Below are 9,874 nucleotides of genomic sequence, written 5' to 3'. Positions count from 1 at the left end.
TCCGAAGATGTGCTTTGAGCCATGTGACTATTTACTGATTTAGGTGGTGATTCATTTAATCCAGTGAAATTCAATTCAAGGAAAAAAAGAGTTTTATATGTTCACTTTTTTTTTTTTTAAAGTACAAGTTTGTGAATCTCTCTGGAGGTGATTCACAAACTTGTAATTTTTTATCAATCAAAGAGTACTCGAGTATTTGTACTTATCATTTCTCCATGTTTGTTCATAGGTTTTATAGAGGCTATAGATATTAAATAAGATAAGATAAGATAAGATAAGATAAGATAAGATAAGATAAGATAAGATAAGATAAGATAAGATAACCTTTATTAGTCCCACACGTGGGAAATTTGTTTTGTCACAGCAGGAAGTGGACAGTGCAAAAGTTATGACGCAAAAATTAGAATCCCCCCTGTCGTGGTAATACGTTGTGTAAACCAGTAAATATTATTAGACATTAATTAAAATCACAGCTTCCGGTTTTTATGGGGACAAAAAACAAACAAAAACGCATACAATTAGTTAATTTAAGGCTGTAGCACTGAAGGAGTGAGAATAGAAAATAAATATTCTGTGGATAAAAAAGCTTGTTTCTCCCAAAAATGATTTCTGGCAGAAAGAAAGAAGGAAAAAGATTGTCTACTTGTTACTTGTTGTCCTATAATCTGTGAAACTTAACTCATGAAAGATATAAAGTTATTTTGACAAAAAGAATGTTTTCTGCAATCACTTTTTAGCAAAGTGGTTTTTATATGTCCGTGTTTGATCCGGCTAAACAGTCTCATTGACATTAGAAATGTTTTTTAAAGAGTGATGTAGCCAAGGGTGCATCAGAAATTACAACGCGTATAACATATTGGTTTTATAAAGATATTTTAAGTGGCCAAAAAGGACTGAAACGATCATAATGTAGGTAGAGTTACCCAGAGGCATAAAGACACTCGCAAAGCAGGTGATTCATAAACTCTGCTCACTAAAATCCCTCTTTGTCACAGGGTGGATGGGTGAGTAGTGAGGGTGATAGGAGGGGAAGGAAGGAAGGAGGAAGCACCGCCCCCCCCATACAAATAAAGCTCAACCTCGCTGTGGACGTTCTTAATTTCAGCGTCGTCGTCGTGCGCGAGAGGGAGTTGCAGACATGAAACAAACGTGGATCTCACAAAGTCTCCGGAGCATGAACAAACTCACCTTGCCGCTTTTCCTGTTGGCCCTGTGCTTTCTCGCCGGTGAAACTGGTAAGCTGCGGAAACTGGAGATTATTTCTTACAGTTTTTCCATTTTATTTTATTGCTACAGCCCAAATCACAGCAACAGTTTAGAAGTCGTGATTTCTTTCTATTATTATTATGATGATGATGCCTAATAAGATGTCTTCTTGAGAACTGATTATTTTTTATTAAACAGACAGTAAGTGTCCAACCGTATCTGTTACAGTTAACCCATGTTGCTCAGAGCCATGCCAGAACAGGGGCGTCTGCACACCACTGGCCTCAGAAAAATACGAGTGTGACTGCACACGCACGGGGTACTATGGGCAAAACTGCACAACACGTAAGTGTGAACATCGCGCTTGGAGTGAAACAAGGTGCATCTCTGGTGGTGACTTGATGGCTTGATTCACGTGCTCTCTTGGTCTCTTACAGCTGAGTTCTTCACCTGGATCAAAGTGTCTCTGAAGCCAACACCCAACACAGTCCACTACATCCTGACCCACTTCAAGGGTTTCTGGAACATCATCAACAGCATCTCATTCCTCAGGGATGCCATCATGAGATATGTGCTGACATGTAAGTCTCTCTCTGCTCGAAGGCAAAAATGAAAAAGTGGATTGGAAAGTTTTTCACAGTACATTAAACAGTTTGCGCAGGAACTTGTTGTAGTGTTTATACTAAATGAAGGACTAATATGGGTTTTCCTTTCTCTAGCCCGATCCCACATGATTGACAGTCCTCCAACTTATAATGCTGATTACGGCTATAAGAGCTGGGAAGCCTACTCCAACCTTTCCTACTATACGCGCTCCCTCCCCCCTGTGCCGCAGGATTGCCCAACCCCTATGGGAGTAGTAGGTGAGTACACTCTCTACCTTTGGAGAACCAGTTTTCTTAGATTCTTAAGATACAAAACCGTCTTTGTCGAATTACATCATAGGAAGCGCGCACATTGGAATTAGCTTTCCTCTTAGATCAATTATAAAGTGTCTGAGGCAACATGGAAAAACCTCCCCCTACAAGCCCAAACCAAAGAGATCAAGTTATTTTTTGCGTCAGAAGTATGAAACAGACCCAAAGAGCTGTGATTTTCCTATCATACTGTTATGTGCTCATTGAAGTCTTCTTATTCTTCCAGGCAAAAAGGAGCTACCTGATGTTAAAGTTCTGGCTGAGAAGCTCTTAATGAGGAGACAGTTTATACCAGACCCGCAGGGCACCAGTTTGATGTTTGCCTTCTTCGCACAGCACTTCACCCACCAGTTCTTCAAATCTGACATGAAGAGAGGGCCTGCTTTCACTGTTGCTAAGGGTCATGGGGTAAGTGGAGCTGAAGATCCCGGTTTTTGAAAAGCAAACTCATTTTAATGTGACCCAGTTTTAATTGGCGTGTCTTGTGCTGTCAGGTGGACCTCAACCACATCTACGGTGACAACCTGGAAAAGCAGCACAAGCTGAGACTCTTCAAGGATGGCAAGCTGAAATATCAGGTATGGGGGGGAAAGGTAGCTGTACTCGAGGCAGTCAAAGAGACCAGCTCATGTGCGTTTCTCACAGCAGTTTCCTCTTTTGCGTAACTCCGCAGATGCTCGATGGAGAGATGTACCCCCCTACAGTTAAGGAAGTGGGTGTCACGATGCATTACCCCCCTCACGTCCCAGATTCTCACCGCTTCGCTGTCGGCCACGAGGCATTTGGCCTGGTCCCTGGTCTGATGATGTACGCCACCATCTGGCTCCGCGAACACAACCGTGTGTGCGATGTGCTGAAAGAGGTCCACCCATACTGGGATGACGAAAGACTCTTCCAGACCACACGGCTCATCCTAATCGGTAAGACAAAAGAAGTCCAGATACCAGCTGTGACGTAGTTGGGATTTTTTATTAAAAAGCTAATAATCATATTGTTAGCAGGACTTCTTATTCACCTCCCAATGATGTTGCGCACAGTGGAGCATTTCATTTCAGGAACCTGATTTACTGAAAGACTTGAGAATTTCTTGTAAACATCAGAAAGAGGAAATGTGTTTTACTCTCAGGACTCCACTTTGTGCTTACCCACACTACAGACATGCAAATGAAGCATCAATAAGCACGATTTATTCTAAAGCAGAGTGGCTTTTAGCATCTAGAGTGTCTTCATTATATAAACCGTCACATTTCTCATCTGGCAGGTGAGACCATCAAAATCGTGATTGAGGACTACGTGCAGCATCTGAGCGGCTATCACTTCAAACTCAAGTTTGACCCCGAGCTGCTCTTTAACCAGCACTTCCAGTACCAGAACCGCATTGCATCTGAGTTCAACACCCTTTACCACTGGCACCCTCTGATGCCCGATAGTTTCCACATTGAGGAGACAGATTATAGCTACAAGCAGTTTGTCTTCAACACCTCTGTCGTGACCGAGCACGGCATCAGCAACCTGGTGGAGTCGTTCACCAATCAGATTGCCGGACGGGTACGAACTCTTTAAGCTCCGCAGCAGCAGTTAGACTGAAACATACAAGACCAGTGTTGCTCTAAGGATGCAGAATTGAAATTTCTTTTTTTTGTAATTTAGGTTGCTGGTGGTCGAAATGTCCCCGGACCCATCTTGTATGTGGCCATTAAATCCATAGAGAACAGCAGACAAATGCGTTACCAGTCCCTCAACGCCTACAGGAAACGATTCTCCATGAAGCCCTACACGTCTTTCGAAGACCTGACAGGTGAGACAGATTCAGCACTTCTTGAAAATACCTGTATGCTGAAAATGTGACAAAAACAGGTTCTTGTAATTGCTGTCTCAGGCCCAGCTATTGATAGATTAATATCTTTGCAATGCGCTGATTCTTATTTTCACAAAGTGTGACTGAAAAACCTGCAGGCTGCACAATACGGTTTATGCAATAGTTTACCTGATATTGAGGAAATGCCTCAGAGTCCCTAAGCAGCTGCTGGCAGTTTTGAAGGTTAGGTATTTATTTCCATGACTCTGAGAACCAGATGGCCATTTCATCTTAAGGTAGAGTAAGCAGACTGTCATGACTGCAGGCGAGATATAAACAGACACGGGGAGTCCCTCTACTTTAAAGAGGAAGATTTAAACTTTTCAAGAGGTTTAATGTCGATTAAAAACTAACTTTGACTTGCTGTATAAGTGAAGGAAAAAATGGCGTGCATGCTAGTGGAAAGATAAAAATCAGGAAGTAAAGACATATGAAATCTGTCAAATCGCAGTGACCGAGCCAGTGGGAAGGACGCCAGATTGTGTTACTGACCAAAACCATTTCCTTGTTTGTGTTATTCAGGGGAGAAAGAAATGGCTGCGGTGCTGGAGGAGCTGTACGGGCACGTCGATGCTGTGGAGCTCTACCCGGGCCTGCTGGTGGAGAAGCCCAGACATAACGGCATCTTTGGGGAAACAATGGTGGAGATGGGGGCTCCTTTCTCCCTCAAGGGCCTAATGGGAAATCCCATCTGCTCCCCAGAGTACTGGAAGCCCAGCACCTTCGGAGGCACAGTCGGCTTCGACGTGGTCAACACCGCCTCGCTCCAGAAGCTGGTGTGCAATAACGTGCGGGGTCCCTGCCCCGTGGCGTCCTTTCATGTGCCTGATGTTAAAGAGACCGGGTCCATGATCATCAACTCAAGCACGTCGCAGTCGCAGGGCAGCGACATCAACCCCACCATTATTTTGAAAGAAAGGACTACTGAGCTCTAATTTTATTTAAGCGTGTTGTTGTTGTTGTTGTTGTTGTTGTTGTTTTTAAAAAAACACAGTTTTATTTATTTATTTATTGGTATATTTATTTTATATATTTATACTGTAAAATAAAACCAGAACAAGTGGAACAAATTTTTATATTTGTGATTGAAATTAGAGTAAGTAATTTGTATTTATTTTGTACACTGTCTTCTTATACTGATAACCTCAGGCACTGCAACTTAATACTTGAAGGTCAGTTTACAGTTTCATTAAAACAGTAAGTTACTGTTAAATGTTTCCCTGGATTACCTGTTGCCTCTCCATTTATGTTCCCATAGTTGTATCCCAGTAATAAACAGTGATGAGAGTTTTAAAGGGCAGTGCTCCGGTGCAGACTGATTGTGACTATCTGCAGTTCACGTTGTTTTAGTGATTTCATTTTGACCAGTTTTCGTATTAGTCAGAATAATATGAAATGACAAGTGTATGTTGAATCCGCACTGTTTTTTTTTTTTTTTTTTGTTTCGTTTTTGTTTTTTTATTTTTTTTATTTGTATTTTCAAGGAACAAACAAATATTCTGATTGTACAGGCTTAAAATAGTGTGTGCCTACGGTCTTCAGAGTATTAAACTGAATAAATGATGGAAGTCATACTTCAGAAATCAACTGTCCGTGTTGCTGTTTTCATGACGTCACTTTGTGTTCTTGTATAAACTCTGAACTGGCTGTGACAGCAGGATAAGACACTGTTATCTGAACATAGAGCGCACACATATCAGTTCACATGCTCCGACTGAAATGCAAATGTCTGTAACTCTGAGAAGTTGTTTCTTTCGACACACTCAGCGGCCGCTTTTTCTAAGTAGGCTTTGCTAGGGCTGGGTTGGACCTTCCTTCCTACAAGATACAAAACTAACAAATGTGTTCAAATGGCTGGAGACCTATTGACATTTAAATGATGTTCTGTTGGTGTTAACGGGGCCAAAGTGTGTCAAGAAAACATCCCCCACATCATTGCGCTGCCACCATTAGTCCGAACTGTTGATAGAGGACAGGTTCTCTGCTGGACTGAGACCGGATGACTGATAAATCACACAAATATATAAACAAATAACAAAACTCTGAGATAATGAACTCACAAAAACAACCAAGAAGCAGAGACCACAGCGTAATGTAATTACTGAAACTGTCCGTTATAATAATAGTTACAATGTAAGAAACTGATTTACAGGATACATTCCTGTAAATCAGCTGGACTCAGAGGTAAAAAGATCCCCGTCTGTGAATAAACTAGAAAGGATAAAGTTTAGGTATATAACGTCTCAGTCTAATTAGCAAACCAAATCTCACATCAAGCCTTTTCTATACAATTTAATTTAATTTATACAGCACGAAATCACATAATAGTCGCCTCAAGGTGCTTTATATTGTAAGGTAGACCCTACAATAATACATATAGAGAAAACCCAACAATCATATGACCCTGTGTGAGCAGCACTTTGGCGACAGTGGGAAGGAAAAACTCCCTTTTAACAGGAAGAAACCTCCAGCAGAACCAGGCTCAGGGAGGGGCGGGGCCATCTGCTACCAGTTGGGGTGTTCTTTGAACAAAGAGAGCGAGAGCGTGACCTTGAGTTAAGTATCAACTTCACATTCAAACTTGACAGCAGCAGTCCCATTCTCTCGCTGTGTGTGTAAACACTCTTATCTGCAGGTCTGAAAGCGCAACGTAGCAACATTACATTTCACATACTACTGATGTCATAAAGTCTGAGCTTCAATCAAGATTCCCTGCGCGACTGCTATTCTCTCGAGTGCACTTTGTAGCTGAAGAGTTTTCACTTTTGTAGAATAAAACAAGTCTATACTTGTTAAGCTTAAAGAAGTTTGCGTGCTGTGAGGGAGCCTGGCAAGATCTCGTGCTTCGTGTGAGATCGCTTTAGAACGTAAACGATCCGTTTTGCATTAAAAGAATACAGTTTCACCAGTGCATGTAAGGGTGTCTTTGGGTAACACAAATCTTTTCCAGGTGACAGTTTCTATGTGCTGTCTCAGTTTTTGTATTATTTTAAGCTAGAACTCCACAGACTGCATGACTAGTAGTAAAAAGAAAGTGAGGAGATGACTGTATGCTGAGGCATTATGCATATCCCTAAAACTTTCCAATGGTTGTTACACACATGCCAGGAGAAAAAAAGTAGTTTTACTGTATGTGGTGCGTGGACTAGCACTCAGTTCAAAAGCATACAGTAAACCTAGCCACAGTCGTACAGACTGGCAGTATTACAGTGGAACAAAAGGGTTTTTTTAGGTTATCCAGTCCAAAACAAACATAGTGGAAGGAATGTTGACGTGACTGGCAGCATGGAGCGGTGAGTCAGACCGCCAGGCAGCATCCTTTCTAAACACAGACAATGACAAGCTAAACTTTCTCATCCATTCACGTATTTCGCACAAATGACAACGAAATCACATTTGCTCTCTCCCCTCACACCGGGTGATTAAAGTTTTAAAAAACAAAAACTTCTTGTGCATCAGCTGTCACCTTAACTGAATGTCATGAGCAGTTAGTCCTCCATCGCACAGTCTTTGTCCCGCACTTCAAAGCGAGAGGCGTAGGAGTCCCCTGTCAGAGGGACTTGGAGCATCACTGCATGAAAATGACATGATTGTGTGTGCATATTAGTTGTTTCCCCCATATTGTCAGGGGGAGTTTTATCACTCTATTGTGCAACAATGTGTGGCATGGTCAGGTCTCGATCTGCGACATCGAGCAGGGGAACGCATCTTGCTTTGTGTGAGTTTAATGAGAACGAGCGGGCCGTGGGCCCTGATTCGGGAGAAGATTAGGAGAGTGCTTTCTCTCTGACCGATTCTGGACCTCTCTGGAGTCGGACCCTGTGTGGAGACTGTGACCAGGACCCGAGTTACGTGATGCTCTGCAGGTGGCAGTGACTGGGGTGAAATGGGAGCTGGCGCAGGCCGCCTCGGCCCGTGAGGCACTGGCACTGAAACCAAATGACTTGACTGAAATGATTAATCCCTGATCAGATTATCTAATGGTTTATATTCTTTATCAGTCAATCCATTTTATAGTTTTCACTGCCAACTGTTTCAACTGAGCGATAATGTGTTGTAAGAAAAAAGTGTGTTACTACAACAAAGTCTAAAACAATGTGGCAATTGTTCTTAATGACCTGAGAACGGTGTGTGAGGAAAACAAGTGAAGCAAAACTATTAATCACAGTCTACGTGACTGCAGCTGAAGCTTTGCCTAACCCGGCTCACGTGGATGCTGGTACGAGGAAGTTATTTCCTTGCATCTAATGCTGAGTCTCCACGATGACAAACACAAATCTTTTCTTGTTGTTAAGGCAACTTTGCTGTCACAAGGAAGATTTGTCACTATCATTCTTTTTAAATGGTTATCTTTTCATCTGACAATGTGCACCACCTCACACTTTAATGAACAAACTGCAGTTGCGACCAGTGTTGGTCAAGTTACTTGAAAAAAGTAATCAGTAACTAATTACTGATTACTGCCCTAAAAAAGTAATCCTGTTACTTTACTGATTACTTATTTTCAAAAGTAATTAATTACTTAGTTACTTTTTAAAAACACGATTTACAACCTGAATAGGTGATAAAGTGATAGATCTTTCAGCCCAATTCTACTTTTTCTGCATAATCCATCATACAAAATGTAATCAGATGGAAAAATCTCTTTTTAAAACTTGTTTTATTAGTTTTAATCTTTTAACTTTATGCATCAAGCAAAAAATTTAATTATATGCAACATTCTCTGACTTGAATAAATTAGTTTAACATTTAAACCTATTTTCTGCACATTCCAGCACATAAAATAAAATATTTTGTGTGTTTACACTCAGTCTTTCAAATAGATGCAAGTAAAACACAGCAGAAAATAAATAAAGTCAAAGACTCAGTGGTCCTGTTGCTCTATTTTCACCTGTAAAGCAGGAGTGGGGTAGGCGGAGGTTTACCCTGGTGCAGGTGTGCCGCGGTCAGTGGAAGAATCCGCGAGTTTCTCTGTGAGTTTCCCATTACGTCGTAGCTACTCTGTGCTTGCTCGGAAGTTTAGGGGTTTTTTCTTCCCACGCATGATGGACGCTAATGTTTTTGTCACTTTTTATGGAATCAAACTCAAAGTAAGGTCAGTACTTCCACGCTTTAAACGCTGCACGCTCATACTCTCTCCCGCACTCGATATATGATCCATTGTTGATCTGCACACAGCTGTTGTCACAAATGGTGCACTCGCTTACGTCACTGTCGTGAGACATTCTCGCAAAAAAATCACGGTTTTAGTAACGCAGTAACGCAGCGTTCCTACGGGAAAGTTACAGTAATCTAATTACCGTTTTTGCGATAGTAATCCCTTACTTTACTCGTTACTTGAAAAAAGTAATCAGATTACAGTAACGCGTTACTGCCCATCTCTGGTTGCGACACACTTTCGTATGAACCGACCTGTGATAGGCTGCTAACGCACGATACCTGATCACATTCACATTGAGAATGCTTTGTTTGGTTTATTAGGATTGACCAATTACTGCTACAATTTTGAAAAAAAAAACAATAATAATAATTTAACTAGCAAAACAGATGATTGAGGAACTTAATGCGTCCAGTATGGAAAGAAGTTGATCTTTCATACTTTTTAGTTTTCCTTATTCTGGTAACACGAGCCGATACTTGGACCCTTGGAGGTTGCATGGGCAGTCCAATTCCTCAGGATGGCACATCAATAGGTGCCATTGCAGGAAGACTGTGTCTCCCAGCACAGTCTCAAGGGCATGGAGGAGATTCCAGGATATAGACAGTTACTCTAGGAGAGCGTGATGAGGCGTAGACGTTCTTTAATCCATCAGCAGGACTGGTATCTGCTCTTGCGTGCAAAAAAAGAAACAGGATGAGCACTACTGGAGTTGGTGAGTGTGGACGCTTCATC

The 9,874-nt window shown here is 41.6% G+C and overlaps 1 protein-coding gene across 1 annotated transcript; it reads left to right on the top strand.

Annotated features, from left to right (window-relative positions):
* Positions 1 to 1,087: 1,087 nt before the first annotated feature.
* On the top strand, positions 1,088 to 5,546 carry ptgs2b (prostaglandin-endoperoxide synthase 2b). The gene is made up of 10 exons (XM_080887011.1): positions 1,088 to 1,235; positions 1,435 to 1,551; positions 1,644 to 1,787; positions 1,926 to 2,069; positions 2,350 to 2,531; positions 2,618 to 2,701; positions 2,797 to 3,043; positions 3,385 to 3,671; positions 3,774 to 3,921; positions 4,504 to 5,546. The coding sequence occupies exons 1-10, from the start codon at positions 1,139 to 1,141 to the stop codon at positions 4,914 to 4,916; spliced, it is 1,863 nt and encodes a 620-aa protein (XP_080743137.1). The 5' UTR covers positions 1,088 to 1,138; the 3' UTR covers positions 4,917 to 5,546.
* Positions 5,547 to 9,874: the final 4,328 nt, after the last annotated feature.

This window comes from Rhamphochromis sp. 'chilingali' (genome assembly GCF_963969265.1).
Source record: "Rhamphochromis sp. 'chilingali' genome assembly, chromosome: 7".
Classification (NCBI taxonomy): domain Eukaryota; kingdom Metazoa; phylum Chordata; class Actinopteri; order Cichliformes; family Cichlidae; genus Rhamphochromis; species Rhamphochromis sp. 'chilingali'.
The sequence above is the reverse complement of the archived record's forward strand: the minus strand, read 5'-3'. Positions and strand labels throughout refer to the sequence as shown.